Raw genomic sequence first — 17,464 nt, forward strand, 5'->3', positions numbered from 1 at the left:
TTGGCGAGAATCAGCTATACCTTACCGCGACTGCGCATTGATACATTGGTTGAAAGGCTTTCGTTGTCATAGCAACGTGTGATGCGGTTCCCTCATAGCTTCCCTTTCACTGCAAAGTTAACCTGAAACGAACTATAGTTTAGCTCAAAGCTATCTTCAGCCAGCATTGAGTGGTCTGATGGGGGAATATATTTATAAAAATCGAATAGAGCAAATTATTGCTCTAGGGTATGTTTTATGAATTTTGAAAGGGAGTGCCAATCCATTGCCTCTGCTGAAAAGAAATAAAGTCGAATTCAGTTATAATGAACTCCGAGAGATCAAATCATACATGGGGGAAAAATACCCGCGAAATTCAATTTTTTAAAACTACATTGCTGTGATAATGTATTGGGACAGGGCAGTTTGTGCGAGGGGTGCGGCGCACCCGGACAACAGGTTGTAAGGGGCGGCAGCGTAGACTTAAGACAACAAAATTTAACACAGTAAAAATTCACATCACACTTTTGAGTCTCGACAACGGAAACGTTGAGAAAATAGACAAGGCCTCTGATCGTAATACCAGAAACAAGAATGTAAGCTATCTGGGCGGCTCGAGACAAAATCTGTGCCCGTGAGGGACTTATTTTTTGCGCCTCCTACTTATTGTTCCCTCCATAGCCCCTAAATGCCACAATGGGTCGCATGGCCACCCCTGTATTCTATTACAAGGACCATGTGTGTATTTTGGTTCCCTCCCCCATGGTCCCCACAAGAGCCCGGGATAATTCTCATAATTTTTTGGCTTTTTCAGGCTATAAATTAACTATAGAAGGGGCTGTGAGAATTTGATCCACAATAGTCAAATGAAGGCCAAGGAAAAATTTGGTTTTTCACTTGTCCGGCCCCTGGAATACCAGAAACACTGTTTTTGAAAAAATTTTCTTAATAAAAATTACCCCGTTAAATATCATCTTCATAGGATAAGTGATGATGGCTCACAAAAATAAGTGCTCTTTCAAGAATTAAGTTATCTGGTATTTATTAAGAATGGTAAAATAATTCTAGAAGACAAAAATTTTCTACTTCAAAAGCGGGACGTATGGTCACGCAGATTTTGCACTGTAAACAATGATGTGCGATTTTCTTGTGAAAAAAAATCAGGTTTATCTCCAAGTGCCCTTCACCGAAGCCCTATCGGCCTCCTGGCAGGGTCGCCAGTAGGGGCGGGACATGAAGCTTCGCACCCGGGCGGCATGTAAGCTCGAGCCGCCCCTGTATTGGGACTTCCTCTAAGATTGACACCACATCTTTAACGTTTTTCTTAATCGATACTGTAATGCTTCCTTTTAACTGCCCTATTACTGGCCTGCAGCATCCTAAATAATTTCAATGTAATTTTCCTATCCTGCACGAACAATGTTGTGTGGACATTAGGAAAAAAAAAAAATCTAAAAAGGCGTATGACTACATTTAAAGTAATTTAAATCAGTTTATTAGAGACTCGCTGCGTCTGCTGATTTCTAAAAAAAGTGCAATAAATTCTCACGTAAGTCTTTACTTTGAAATGTCCATAACCCTCTCAATGCATCTCTTTGTATCTGTCAACATAAAATTTATGGTTTTTAGTGTTGATAATACGCATGCAAAACCAATTTAGCGACGCATTTTTCACAATCTGCAAAAACTACTTGGATTTAATAGTTGGAAATAATGTCTAAGTGCCAAAGATTTGGAGTTCAAATCAAAATGAAAATGTCAAATAATTTGAAATTGTGCTTCGTATAAATGAAATATTTTAATATTGACAGCTATATATATAGAGATTAATTGTGCGCGTAGTCATACGTCTCATAAATGTGAAATTTTGTCATAAAACTCTGATAGTGAGGCACGAATCCCCTTGCTCACAAGTGGAATTTCGAGGCATTTACACACAACCAAGCCCGTCTCTTGGCCATTTTCCTTTTTTCCCCACTCTTTCTTCCTTTTTGTTTCCTTTCTAAATTTATAAAAGTAAAAAAGACATAATCATTATAAAAAGGACTGTTTTCAGATCAAATTGCCGAAGTTCAATTACTTTACTGTAAAAATGTCCAATTTTTTTTTTTTTGGCGGGAAGTACAGTCAAACCCAAAGCGTATTAAAGACCCTTTATTAATACGCTTTGGTCAAACCCCATTATACCGGAACTCCAAGAGACTCACTTTGTAATAACGAAATTTCGTTACAAAGGAATTCCAGATTTTTATATTGTTCCTATCCGAGGGATTAGAAAAGTTTTCGGTGAAACGATGTTTTTCCCATTATAATGGTATTTGTTAAAATTAGAGTTGCCTGACATTTCTCAATGAAACCATAATCTTTTACATGACAAAACTAATTTGGAAATGAACATTTCATCCAGTACAGTAACTTGATGACAATTGTGCAGTCTTCAAGCGCAGAGTTTATATTGATTGAAAAAATATATTTTTTTAAATTGGACTGACACAACACATAAAACATACAAATCAAACTGAGAAAAACACCAAACAATAAACTTCACAAAAAGTAACATTACGATGATAGACACTGTGACCCCAAGGGATTTATTCTATTTTTACTGTATTATATTATGTTTATTTTGCTTTTTCGTTATTTTCATAAATTAAAAATTAATCAAATTAAATTCAAAAATATTTATACTTTATATGGGAGCTTTTCCCATAATGTCTCACGACAGAACCAATCACAAGGTCAAAGGTGCGCCGTTAGCTTGTATCTAATTTACATAATTTCATGAGAGAAGGAAATATTGTAAGCATTATATTGAATCTAGCTACCAAACATAACAAATTGGCCGATTGGCGGACACGTGATACTGCCGATTGATCCCGGAGAAGAAAAGGTAAAAACAACCCAAAGCATATAAACAATGACTAGAATAAGGATGATCTCCACGGGGGCCCAATAGTAATGTTACAGGCGCATCTGTTATTTTCTAATGGCATCCATAGTTGTTTAAAACGAAAGAAATGATTTCAGTACCAATGATATGATTTCAAAATGAATGAGTTCTAGAATCTACGACATCACTGCGGCTGGAAATGGGACCCCTGATACGACTGACAGGTACATAAGCATACTGTCTGATCATCTACACCCATTCATGTTCATTGTGTATTCCGACGGACTTGGACAATTTCAGCAGGAACACTCTTCTGACTTACACTTCTGCTGGCCATCAAAATCCCCAGACATGAACATTATTGAACATATCTGTAATGCTTTGCAACATGCTGTTCAGAAGAGATCCCGACCCACTTACTCCTTCGGATTTATGGACAGCCCTGCAGGATTCATGGTGTCAATTACCTCCAGCACTACTTCAGACATTAGTCGGGGCCATGCCACGTTGTGTTGCGGCACTTCTGTGTTCGCTGGGTCCTACACGATATTAGACAGGTGTACCAGTTTTTTTGGTTCTTCAGTGTATGTATAAATCTGGTGAAATTTTTATCTTAGCTCATCAAGGAGCAGGAGTTAATAATTAATCATTTTGTTTCAGATGTAGTGCACGTGTAATTTGTCTATTGTATACCTCCAGGATGCTCCCAAATTTCTGTTTTCTAAATTTACCGAAAAAATTGTTTCATAAGCATTGTGTAAACTGTTTATGAAATGGTTTTTTCTTAGTTTCAAGTATAGGTCAAATCACATATTCTGTTTTTGGGGAGAATACAGTTACAGGCCGCTGTGGTGGTCGAGTGGTTATAGTGCGGACTCGTGATGCGAGGATCCGGGTTCGAACCCCACAGTGGTGGTCGGCTGAAGTTGGTTTTCTGTGGTTCCCAACTTCAAGGCGCAAATGCGAGCCGATCTCCCCGTTAAAAAGTCTCGCCACAGAGAGCAACAGTCCTACAACGGTAAATCATTCACCCATAACACTTCACTCATAGTTAGAAAAACTGGGGACAGCACTACACATAACAAGCATTACACAGAAACAAAACTTTACGTCAGGTTGCAGTACACGCACATTCCCGCATGTACCGATTCGTTGGGGGTTCGTTGGGGGGTTCCGCGGGGGGGGGTGCATTTGGGGTGTAGCAGTAGTAGGTAGGGACTCCAAAAAATGGCTCGGGGATCGATGATGTTCTTAAGTCAGCCACCTCGTTGGGCAATTTGCCTGTTGTGGTGTTGTATTTGTATTTGTATAATCAATTAGCATCAATCTGGCTTTTCAAAATCTTGCCACGATCTGCTTTATCTGTATGCCCTAGTTTTCGGCCAGACAGATTTTTTGATTTGCAGGAATTGTGGTGTCATTGTGTTTTGTTATAGAAAATATCCCAAAAATTTCTTTTTTTAGTAATGGAAAATCTGTAAAATGTTTTGAAATGATCTTTTTTACAATTTCGTACGGAATTCGGAAAGTTTTCACACCGATCCAAATTTTCATTTTCCATAGTTGGTAGCTATGCTATTAGAATGATCAGATCTATGCTATTAGAATAAAAAAATCCCCAAAGCAGAATGTTGCATTGTTCTGCAACTAGCTGTTGGCTAACTGTTCTGGAGTAAAAATTCTCAATAGTGTTTTTTTTAAATTCTTTCACATTGTCAGGGCTCGGCACGGGTCACTTTTATTACGTACTTTTGGACCCAGGTCATTTTGTTTGCAAAAGAAAACATGACCTCTGTCTCTCGTGCTTTTCTGGTAATTACGTTTCTTTTTCTTCTAGGAAGATTGTGGGTTCCAGGTCACCAAGTCACCTATTTTCTTCCTCTCTTCATACAGCTAATGCGACATTCCCTATCAGTTGCCAGATTTGTGGTTTTTCCATCAAATTGGGCTGGTGTGAAAACAGTTCAGCGGGAAAATTTTTGTCTTTGGCAGGTGGCGGTTTTTCCAAAATTGTGTTCATGGCAAATTTCTCTATTTTTCTTTGCTTGTTAACAAAGTTGCTTTTATTTTTCACCAGTCCCTCGTCATGTTTTTTCCTGACAGAGAGAGGGCATCTTATCTAGCAATGGAAAGTCAGAACATTCAACCACAATGCCTTTGCCTCGCCTTCCTGAAAACTGTATACACCTCCACTATTTCAAAACAGCTGTAGGTTAGTTTTTCCCACCCCCTATCATGTAGCCAATATCACCCCTCTGTGGATGACAGCATGGTCTGGGTCGATTTTTAATGGTCCGGGGGAGAGGGGTAACAGAAGCTGAGCTGGAATGGGATTGCTGTGCCATTAGCAATTTCTTGCTACATACTGCACCAATCAGGGTTCTCTGAAATTTCCCTCTTCATCTTGCGATGATGTCATTTGAGTCATGCTGTCGCGTCAACCTCGGTGTTACTGTAATTTATAGAGCAGTGGTTCTCAACATTTGTAAGCCAGCGACCCTGTAAATCTCTTGTGTAAGTGAAAGGCCCGGCCATACACACAACTAACGAGAAATAGGGAAAATCAAACTTCGAATCACTCGTGGCCTGATACTGGGCTGCGGCCTGGCGGTTGAGAAACGCTGTTATAGAGAACGTATTTTTCCTACGTAAATTAATTTTGAGATGAGATGTGGAAAACAGCACGAGGAAAGGTATTACAACTGCCTATAGTTGGCGTAATGTAATTCCTGTTTAAAAAATGGTTAGTTTGATTTAATTATTTCTTATGTGAAAATAATCAATTTGTAAGATTTCTATTGAAATGCAAAGTTTAGTGAAAACAGTTCATACGATTGTAGATTGCCAAAATTTTGACTTTATAACTATTTAGTCACTTTTTAAACATTTTTGTCATTAGTTTTGAGGCTGTCAGTAGTGCTTAGCCCTGGATTGTCCTGCGAGGTATGTCACTGATTGAGGCTTATTCTGCTTTAGGGGTGAAAAACTTAAAGCAAAAACAAATCTCTTCAAATTTTTTTGAATTAAATGTATTTGTGTAAATTCTGGTTTGTTTTGGAATTATGTTATTGTCTCTATTCATTAGATGGGAAAAGGATCTTTTAAATATGCCTGGGTATTGGATAAGCTGAAAGCTGAACGCGAGCGAGGTATCACTATTGATATCACATTGTGGAAGTTTGAAACATCAAAATATTATGTGACTGTTATTGATGCTCCAGGACATCGCGATTTCATCAAGAACATGATTACTGGAACTTCTCAGGTAACATTCATGCTTAGTTAATCCAAAATGTTTTTATTAATAGATTTAATATATTTTACATTAATAGTAATTTTTAAAACATTTTATTTAGGCTGATTTAATGTTGTATTCTTCCAATGAATTTGTTTTTAAGATTTCTTTTATGCACTTGTTATAATCTACAGGAAGCAGGCTTCAATTTAATTGTATATTAAATGTTTGTTATATATTAAATACTGTGTAACAAACTTTTTAAAGATATTTTTACAGGTTAACCAGTAAAACTGCATTGAGCTATAAAGCGCAACTTCTCAATAGAGGGTTCCTAGTGACTTGGAAATTTGGAGAATCGGAGAGAAAGTCAGTCAGAAAACGGTCAGGGAAAATATGAAATATTTGTCAGTCGGGAAAAATTCTAAATACTTGGGGAAAGTCAGGGAAATCTGAAGGGGGAGGGGGGATAAGTCTACATTCAAGTGGTTAACCACCCTCACTTTTTCCCTTTTGAGATTATTTTTCAGATTGCCGTTAAAGTTACAAGTATAATTCAATAAAATTGTATGGTACATGGAAATAGCTTGGATGAGCGAAGATATTTTAGTTATATTTTAATTTATGTTGTGGAGAGAAATTTTCTTGGGCGTTTAATTTGTCATACGACCTGCGCTTTGGAAATAACTGCTCAAGAGCTGACTTTCCTTTCAGTTATGTGTGGCGTTACCATTGTGACTGTAGTCAATTTTATGTCAACTATTAGATTTTGAACTGGAAAAACTTATTTTGCAGGCTGATTGTGCTGTGCTTATTGTAGCTGCTGGCACTGGTGAATTTGAAGCTGGTATTTCTAAAAATGGCCAAACAAGAGAGCATGCTTTACTTGCTTATACCTTGGGTGTCAAGCAAATGATTGTTGGTGTTAATAAGATGGACACAACTGAACCACCTTTCAGTGAGGTGAGCAGAAATAAGTTCTCATTATGAAGGTCTGAAAGGATATTTTAATATTTTTTAAATGTATTTCTCTCTTTATCTTAGGCACGTTTTGAAGAAATAAAGAAAGAAGTGTCTGCGTATATTAAAAAAATTGGTTATAACCCTGCTACAGTGCCATTTGTCCCTATATCTGGTTGGAATGGTGACAACATGTTAGAACCAAGTACAAACATGCCATGGTACAAGGGGTGGAGCATAGAGAGAAAAAGTGGAAAAGTTGAGGGAAAGACATTGCTTCAAGCATTAGATGCTATGGAACCTCCAACTCGTCCGCTGGATAAACCTCTTAGATTACCTCTGCAAGATGTCTACAAGATAGGAGGTAAACTTTTTATAATGAGTGTATTCATGAAGTGCAGTCATTATTGGAGATTAAAAAATCTAGGGCCATGTTGTAGTCGCTATAATAAAACGGGTAGCCAATTGCTGGCATCACTTTAATCATTACGTAGTCATTTTCCATCGAGCAGCCGTAAAAAAGTCTGTGACCGCATTTAAGCAACTGGCAAAGACGGGACTTTGTTTTCAAAGCGTTTATCTGCAATCATTTATCAGGGGCATGACCTTGGTTCCCGAAATTCCTGTATAATAGTTATTGTATTCCATTAACAGCCGTGCGGTAAACACATTTTTCATCCGCAGCTTTGTAATTTGAATTTTTTTTAAATCGTTTCTTCCGATTAAACATCTTCGGAAAGAAATATAAAACTTTAAGGTATATACAGCTAAATATATAAAGCTTTTAAGAATTCATATACCCAAGATTATCAATCACTGATAGCATCCACGAAAGGAAATACTTATACTTTATGAACAATATGTAGATGTGATTTCTCTATTCTGCATGGAAAGACTGACATGCAATTAAATTCTTCTCAGGGGGATTAAATTAAATTCTCATGAAAATTTTTTTTTAGAATTTTCAGAACTTTTTTTGATAGTCTATGAGTGTCGGGGGGGGGGGGGTTTCTGGATTTCAAAAGTTGGCACGTCTACAATAGTATCTTTTCCTCATGGGTTTTGACTTGAAGGGTCCCTAACAAATTACGCTACAGATTTTTTTTTTGTAAAAAATATTCTGAGAAATTTCTAATGAGTTCCACGTGGTTCCTGGAAAATGGCACCTCTGTGTGGAAAGGGAAAATGTGGAATATTCTCTACCAAAAGCACTTTGTGATAAACAAACCAGTCTCTATTGCCAAAAGATGATTGCAATATTTTTGAGACAATCTAAAAAATCGTGTCATCTAGAGGTCGTGACATTACCTCCTTTCATAGAATTGTTTGTCCTGACAACCCAGTCCGTAAGTCGGCTGGTTGTATTCACTGTGGTAAGAAGCTGGTCTGTTAAAGTGGACAACCTTGTATTTCATGGATGGTGTTTTCTGTATCTGAGCTACGATGTCTCTTCATGGCTCTGTATAGTCCCTATTTTTTCAACCCTTTTCTCCCATTGTCCCCAGCACAATCTAACCCATAGGATCCTATGTTATACTTGTAGCTTCTGCCGCCCCCAGGGGCATTAATGCCCATGTTGGGAATCATTGGTATAGTCCTTCCAATGATGTCTGAAGTTAGTGTTGAAAATTTTTAGCCTATTTTAAATTGCTGTAGTTCCAGACAGCAAATAGTGCAATCAGTAAGCAGTGTCTCATCTTAGACTGGTATCAAAATTTTTTTAAACGGTATCAAAATACCCGAAACACTGTAAACTTTCCCTGTTGTCTTATTGGTGGTAGGCCCTCAGCTATACTTCTACTGATTCGTGGGCTAAATAACTGGATTCTAGACTCCCACACAAAAGAAAACGACACTATATTTCACGTATCAAACATTCCCCAACGAAAGTTATGCGTCTTCAGTTCAAACTTTCACATTCCCTCTTTTTCGAATGTTTTCCTTTTTCTTTTCTCGCGACTTCTGTCTCTCCTCGGCCTTATTCCAGTCTCTTTTCTCCTGAACTTTACAAACACCAGAAACAAAAGTTGATGGAAAAGTTTACAGTTTGTTTTGGAAAAGGGTGGGGGTAACAAAAATATTTTTGTATAAGGAGTGTTAATTTTGCTGTTCCAGTTTATAAATATTTGCTAAGAGTTATATTTTGCTTCTCTGAAATGGACTTCGTCACTTCTCATCCCTGAAACCGTATGTAAATTTGTGTTACAACTGATAAAACAATTGCACACTGTCATAACTTCACATGGCTGGCAATCCAGACCTTTTTTATTTACTGTGACAGATTTATAGTTTCTTTCCCCAGGTTACATTTGCATGCATGTTGTCTGTCTTCTGATAAATTTCAACAGGAATGCAGTTTTAAAGTTTGTGGAGCTGTCATTTCAAATCGGGCTAGTGCATTAGCGTTTCTTGTTTTTCACCATTTTAAATCTGTCAATTACAATTTAATTATTTGAATAAACAAGATATACGGAAGACTGGATGTTATGAAGATATTTATTTTAGGGAAAATTTTAGGAAGGAAAAAGCTCTGGTGGCTCGTCTTTCATGAGCTATTAGCTGATCGGTTCACCATCCATTGCACGGTTCCGTTCGGCACATATACGCTCTAGCGAAGGAAAATCTCTATCTCCTCTGTAGCTTAGTGGTCAGATCAATCGAGGGGCTCAGGTTCGACTCCCGGTAGAGGCAGAGACGAGTTTTTTCCTTCCTTAAAAACTTAACATCTAAAATATCTTCACAACATTCAGTCTTCCGTATATCTTGTATTAACAAGTGGGGAGTGACATTCATGTCATATTTGAATAAAAACTAATTATATTTGTTTTGTTATTTTCAATTGGAATTTTCTGACTAGTGGGTAAATTATTTTAATTTTTCTTGTAGGTATTGGAACTGTCCCCGTCGGCAGAGTTGAAACTGGCGTTCTCAAGCCTGGTATGGTGGTTACGTTTGCTCCTGTGAATTTGACTACTGAAGTTAAATCAGTCGAAATGCATCATGAAGCTTTGACTGAAGCTGTGCCAGGAGATAATGTTGGCTTCAATGTGAAGAATGTGTCTGTTAAGGTACATAAGTTAAAAAAATCACTTTTTTTTTCTTCTATCTATAGTATTGAGATTTAAATGTGAGTAAATAAGATATAGCTAACTTTTCTGGTTCTGCAAAATGTTTTTTTTTTTTAATTTAGGAATTGCGTCGAGGTTATGTGTGTGGTGACAGTAAAGATACTCCTCCAAAGGCTACAGAAGAGTTCACCGCTCAAGTCATAGTTCTTAACCATCCTGGACAGATATCTAGTGGATATACCCCTGTATTAGATTGCCATACTGCACACATTGCCTGTAAATTCAGGGAAATCAAAGAGAAATGTGATCGTCGTACGGGAAAGAAATTAGAAGGTTTGTTTAAAGTTTAGCATTTGCACCTATTATTATAATTCGAACTTTTAGTTTTTAACTATTTATCATGGTGGATGATTTGCTCTCAAATATTTTTTCGCTTATAACGTATGTATATAACTATAAAGGTCTGTGGCTCCCACTTCTACTTTTGGTAAAATGAGTTACTTATGTTTTGTTACGACCCAAACATGGGTTGTAAGAACCCACATACAATCCAAGAAAAATTCTCATTTCCAAATTAATGAAAAATGATTCCATAGGGATCCCAGCGACCTGGAAAGTGAGGGAATCTGAAAATGGTCAGAGAAAATGTGAAATATTTGTCAAGTCGGAAAAATCTAATGTGGGGGGGGGGGAAATTGGAGGGTGAATCCAATTCTCCGATTTATAATGCCTCATCAACTTTTCTATTCTGAAAAAAAATTCCCTGCATGTGGGTAGAGAACCTTTTCATATAGCCTCGTTCACGTGTGTAATAAAACATCTGGGGAACTTCCCAGTAATGGATTTTCGCTATGACCCGTTTATGACATTTAGTTTATGCCGGTATTCTTCTATTTCTGGAAGTCGTTACTGGTTATGTGGGTTGAATGGAAATGGTTGGTTTAAGATGGCTTACAGTAGTTTTCGTGCCACAAAGGATTATGGGAGAGGTCAGTCACCCATCATTCTGTAACAAATATGGGACTTTTGATGGTTCTTCGTCTCTTTTTTCCCCCGTGAGGAAAAAAGTTGATCATCAAAGCGACCCCAATCTTGCACATGTAAAAGGGGCTTCAGTTGAGGCAATAATTCAATTCTCTCAGATTTTGAAGGAAACTGATATTTTGTGCAAGATCAAATCGTCAATTTGATTTTGAAAAAGGTGGTAGTGGCAAAATATTAAAATTGACTAATATGCTTTTCAATGGCTTGTTAAACTGGTTTCACAGGGTTCGTATGGTGTTTAAAAGGTCATTTTATTTTCATTTCCTTTTTAAGGATCCTTAAAATTCTTCCAGCTGTTTCTAAAAAGAAATCATAACTTTTCCCCCACCCTGGAATATTTTCTGTTAAGGTTGATGAATGATTGATAGAGGTGCCACTGTACTTTGTCTCAGGTCTTTAATCACCTGTTTATATTTCTTCGTTGAGACAGCGGTAGGTCACGTTGGGTCTAGGTCAATTCGTCGTGCTACAAACTCGTTGCGGTGCAAATTTGTCGCAGGCTCATTTCATCGCTATATTCTCAATTCGTCGCGACAAATTTGAATTCCTTTAAAATTCATGTTTGTTGTGAGCTTATAAATAGGGTAGTTGCTTTAGGCATAAAAAATGGAACTAATATTTTTTTCTCATTTATTGGAAATGTTCCCCCTTCCCATCTGTTTTAATTTTTAACAAATGAAGGAAAGTATTCATTGAAGTCATCGAGGATCATTGAAACGTTCACCAAGATAAATTGGGATCCAATAAATTTTTAAAATTTAATTTTTGCCATATAAGCCGCATTTCTGTTGGGATTTTCATTTCTCGCAGTGAGGGGCTCACCCAAATAATAAATTTTGAAAATTTAGTTTCCATCGTATAGGCCACGCTTCCCGCTTTCTGTAGGGATTTTCATTTCTTGCAGCGAGGGGCATTGACGGGTGCACATCGAGATAACAAATTGCGATCAATGTGCCGTATGTAACTTCATGTACATGGCACTCATACAGCTCCAGTCAACGATTAGTAAAAATTTCTTCTTGCAAACACAAGGCAAACATTAACAGACAATAAAGGATTATATTCAGAGGTATATTTCCTGGGTGGGGCGGGAGTATGCGGGCTTTATCCCAGGATGACAAGTTCAAGTGAAAGGGCATAACCAAAATTGAGTAATTGGTGATCAAGAACATGAATTAGAAAGGAAGAAGGGAGGTAAAGTTTGAATAGCCCACAGGTGGGAAAACTATAAATCTGCCTTTGATTATAGCCTACATTTATTAGGATAATTTTAAAAACAATTCGTATCATACATATAAACACTCCACATTATCTAAACCTTTATTTTCAGTTTCAGTAACATTTTATTTAAACGCCTATCTAACGTGAATATCGCAATAACAATCCAGATGATGATTAATAGAATAACAAGTGATGCTATTTTAAACTTTCATAAACCAAACTTTCATTTAGAACCAAGGTTTAAACTGGGGTTTAAACCAAACAACCCTGAGCTATAGGCTAATGTAATTAAGCTTAGCATAAAGTGTTCAATAGTTTTTAATTCAGAGGCGGATTATCTTGCTTTTTAAAATTCTTCTATACCCAATATCTCTCGAATGTGTTCTGTCAATGATCATAGCCAATAGTAAATTTTCAGGGTGTGCAAAGAACGCATTGTGTTTAATTATTGGATTAATGTTTTTTTAGCAGTTCAAAAGTTATGTTTAGCGCTTCACTAAAATCTTTTTTAATTTTGATGAACAGTGACAGAGAACCAGGATTTCGAATTGGCAAATCCTCCTGGACAATGTCTCGATTGCTTTGATATGTCTAATAAATACAGTACTGCTGGTCTTTGCTCAGTATCTTTCTGGCTACTTCTAGAATCAAATCTCGTGATTCATACTCCACCAAGTGAACTTTTCAAACCGAGTAAGCTGTTATCGAATGGACCCAGAAAAATAATATGGTCCTGTGAATGCACCATCTACATGCTGAAAAATAACTGAAAGGGAGTTCGTAGAAATGGAGTAGACACACGATCCACTGTAGTGGTCTTCCCACGTGCAATTCACATGTGCTCCAGTCCCATTCAGGAAGTCGAGATGTGCCTGACTTGTTACCGAATCCTCAACTAAAGTATATTGAGATGAAACTAGAGATAGCTACACCATAGAAACCTACTGTTTTGAGAAATTAGGCATGACTAATTTTCATAAGTCAGACTTTAAACACGAACACATGGAAAAGAAACAGAAGAAACTGTAAACCATTAGTAAACCACTGTAAACCATCCTAGTCAATTTTGTTAACTATAATGTAAATTACTCTCTCCTACTTTAGATGGTTCATTGGACAGGGTGTGGGTGAAAAACTATGTGCAGCCACCTCATCGTGGTGAGTTCAGGGTCATTTTGATCTGACAAAGCATGCGAAGAGCTGCACAATAAAACTTGTTAAAATTTGGTCAATTCCGGTTTTTGGAAAACATTGCGTGACCAATAAACATTGAAATATTTATTTTACTTTATTGAACCATAAAATAAGAATAACAAACTTTTGCGTATTGATCATTTAATTTTAAGTAACATTAAGGGAAATGTTCAATTTTGTCAATTTTCATAAACCTTAAGTACTATGTGAATGGAAGACGTCAGGAATTTAAATTTTTGTATGTCATTTTTCTTTTTATAAAAGGTAACTTTTTCGCACTATAGCGATTTTGAAAATAAAATTATATAATATCCAAAAGTGTCTCAACCCATCAAAAATAAATCTTTAGCTATGTAACCAGAACTATAGTTTTTTTTTAATCGAACCCAAACTTATAGGAGTTAAATTTGTGTGCTTTTTCTTGAATTCCTGTTAAAGAATATCCCAACTTCCTTTAATTAAATTCTGAAATATTTTTGAAAGAGCAGTAAGAATTAAAAAAAAATGATCTGGTTAAGAGGAGATAGCAGTCATTCTGAGTATTCATTACTTTGGAGGTGTTTTTCACTTGTCCAAAACAACTACAGAATAACTTGAATTATTAAACGCAGATGTCAATAACATTATTGTATATTATCACTTTATACAAGAGAACCTGCCATGTATACTATGTAATACACTGCACTATGCTGAAATTTTTAGAATACATAAACTCAGATTAAAATCTTAACCTGAAAACAAAATATTCCTGAAAAAAACCCCAACCCAGGGAAAATGGGTATCTACTCGGGAGCAGATTTGACAACCCTGGTTACGAGTTATATTTCTTGACAAACTTGAAGGCTAAAGCCTTTCGGGACAGCAGAAAAGTATGGATTATGTGGATTGATTATTTTATGAATTTTAATGCTGGGCAACAAATTGAAAGTTGTAATTTCTGAACCACTTCTCCGTCTGTATTTTTGGGAAGAGGGAAAATTTGGCAAGTTAAAAATAAATTTGCATATGTGTCCCACCCTTTTTTCTTGCTGTAAAAGTTTACCCTGACTCCTTAATTTTTATTTACAAAATTTTATATGAACCCTGTTTTAACTAGTTTGTCCCCAATAGTAATGATTTTAGTTTTGAGGATTTGTTCTGTCTTTTTGAATAAAGTTTTTTTTTTAGATAATCCAAAATTCATCAAGTCTGGAGATGCTGCCATTGTGGATCTGACACCGAGCAAACCAATGTGTGTGGAGACATTCACAAACTTCCCGCCTCTTGGTCGATTTGCTGTGAGAGACATGAGGCAGACTGTTGCTGTTGGTGTCATCAAAGCTGTAAAGGCCAAGGACCTGTCTGGTGGAAAGGTCACCAAAGCTGCAGAGAAGGCTCAGAAAAAGAAATAGCAATTTGAGGATTTTTCTGAACATGGCACTCGCATGCCTAGTTGCAAGTGGCAGGAGAAACAAAAATTAAGCTATTTTGTCAGTTTATCTGTTTTGATTTATAAGGTGAAAGGTTACTTTCAAAAGCTTAAATCTGAGTTAATTTCTAGTGTTTGGCCGATTCTTTCTTCTCTTGTCATATTGTTATGTTTAAGCCACTGGCTATTGTGTCACATGTGTAACCGCAAGGAATTCCGAAGGAAAAAGTATATCGTACAGCTAAATTCAAGTGTATCTTTCATAGATTAATAAAACTAGGTATGTGAAGTTTGTTTTTGATTTTACGTACCGTAACAAATTTGCGTGATAAGTGCGAAACTGGGAATTTTGGGATGCAGTGTCTACCATCACGGGGTAGTCACGGAAGCCAAGAGAAACCTTAAAATTTGAAGGCCACGGATTTTTCCCCATTAAACTCTAGGCTTTGGAGAAACTGGCATTTAGTATTTGTTTCTCATGGTTTTTTTTGCCTCGGAGGGATGGATGGGTGAGTAACAGAAAAGCAATGCCAATATATAGCCACCCTACATTGTGGCAGACAATATATGGGGTGGGGCAAAAAAGGTATTTAGAGTGGGATGAACGAAAAACTTCGCTTGTCTGGCACTTTCAACATCTGTAATATTCCCCCAAAGCAGTGTTCTCAGGATCACGTGATAATTCCTAGAGGAAGTCCCATTTTGTTTTCATTTTGATCGTGTCGATCTTAACAAACTAGCTATAGCTAACGACGAAATCGTACATTATACACATGCGACAGAACGAGAGTTCAAGAGAAGACCGGCATCGGACTCGTTCGTCATTGTGTTGCGACATAACTTTTAGGCCAAATTTAAAGAAGTATCCGTGCTTCCAAAAGTTTGCGTCTGGCTCCTAGGAGCATCGAGAATTCGAATTATTTTAATAATTGAATGTAATTTGCACTAGGTGTTTAAATGAAACGTTGAAGTGCTCGCGAGCAACGGATTGAAGATGCCTGATCTTAATGGGCACCTACCGTGACGATAGAGCAAATAACCGACATATATAATATATAGTGTGAATAAACAAAAATAAGAATTTTTGACAATAGTTTCGGCGCTCTAATTGCCATTTTTCATGCGTGCGTTAATGCAATCAGTAAAGAAATGGGCTCATTCTATTAAGATGGCATTTTCTTCTGATGCACATCCCTGTGGTGGTGCGCGTCGATCGTTGAACCGACTGAAGGAACTGCTCGATCAATCGCATCTTGCTACATTCAACGTCGTTCGGGTCTTTTACCCGCTGCCAGGGGCGTCGGAAGTATTTTCAACCCGTGGGTACTCGCACCGGTGTACGGTGTCGGGGCCCCTCTTCTCTAAAGGATATAAAAATTTAAAATATATTTGTAAAAAAGATATTTTTTTCCGGTTTATATTTTTGTAGAAACACTAACAGCAGTTCTCAATCGGTGCTCAGCGGAGCCCTTATGGTTCCACGTGCACTTCTCGGGAGCTCGCGGTTGCTCCAGGGCAATAAAATAAATAAGTGAATCTGATAAATAGAAAGAGGCTTGTGTGCGGTGCTCCGTCATGGAAATAATGTGCTAAAAAGAGCTCTCGTCACAAAATAAGTTAAGAGCCGCTGCTGTATATTTTGGGCAAGGTGAGATAAAGATTTTCATCTATGCGAAACATTGATTCAGCGTCCCTTTGGCGCATCAGTAAAGAAACTCCGAAAATTCGCAAGTGTTTTCTCAGCTAGATAAAAATGTATAGTTTTATCGTATATTTATATTTCGTATATTTGTCGCGCCACTGTCATTTTCTGCACACGAAGGCTAATTGGGACCTACAATTTATTGCCGATTCCGAATGGCAGCCTTTTTATACTCGCCAGAGGCTGGTGCACTAACCCCTCTGTGTGGGACTTCCCCAGTGGGAAATCTTTTTCTGTGGTCATGTGGTTTCCGTTCTGCCTGTGTCAGGAATGTTTCTGACAAGGACGAATTGGGTATCGAACTCGTGACACCTCTAACGATCCTTATATGGTAATTTAGGGAAGTTACGTCACCCAATATAATAGAAATTAGTTTTTTCTGAGAAGAATCGGTCCAATATGGTTTTACACATGGTTTCACAGCCGAAACATTTTTTCCTTTTAAAAATACGTGAGAGATCTGGGAGTTTAGCCTAGGCAAGTTTCTCTTTTTGGTTTTTTTATGTAGTCGTAACGAACACACATTCGTCTGTCAGTGACATTTTCGAGTGGTGGGGTTCAAATGGTGATTGTTATGCCTGGAAGGAAATGGCAAGTTCTGCCAAATAAAAGCAGACCTGCCAACTCTCCCGATTTAGGCCCCTTTCACACGGAGCGGACGCGGGTCCGCATACCCTGTCAAACGAGCGCTGAAGATGCGGACGAATCGCCCGCATCTTTAGTTCGAAATTCGTGCATAAAAACTGTTTTTTCGCAATTTTTG

At 37.4% G+C, this 17,464-nt stretch overlaps 1 protein-coding gene across 1 annotated transcript in view; it reads left to right on the top strand.

Annotated features, from left to right (window-relative positions):
• The window catches only part of LOC149083261 (elongation factor 1-alpha 2), a 37,567-nt gene extending 22,279 nt beyond the window's left edge, over nt 1-15,288 (top strand). The window contains exons 3-8 of the mRNA XM_089236471.1: nt 5,955-6,134; nt 6,900-7,067; nt 7,149-7,428; nt 9,951-10,132; nt 10,255-10,465; nt 14,759-15,288. Of these exons, the coding sequence (XP_089092597.1) occupies nt 5,955-6,134; nt 6,900-7,067; nt 7,149-7,428; nt 9,951-10,132; nt 10,255-10,465; nt 14,759-14,982 (1,245 nt within the window). The 3' untranslated portion in view covers nt 14,983-15,288. The remainder of the gene's footprint in view (nt 1-5,954; nt 6,135-6,899; nt 7,068-7,148; nt 7,429-9,950; nt 10,133-10,254; nt 10,466-14,758) is intronic.
• The last annotated feature ends 2,176 nt before the right edge of the window (nt 15,289-17,464 follow it).

This window comes from Pholcus phalangioides, unplaced genomic scaffold (assembly GCF_987345545.1).
Source record: "Pholcus phalangioides strain wild (caught in Gottingen) unplaced genomic scaffold, Ppha-v1.0 ptg000009l_1, whole genome shotgun sequence".
In the NCBI taxonomy this organism is placed as follows: Eukaryota; Metazoa; Arthropoda; class Arachnida; order Araneae; family Pholcidae; genus Pholcus; species Pholcus phalangioides.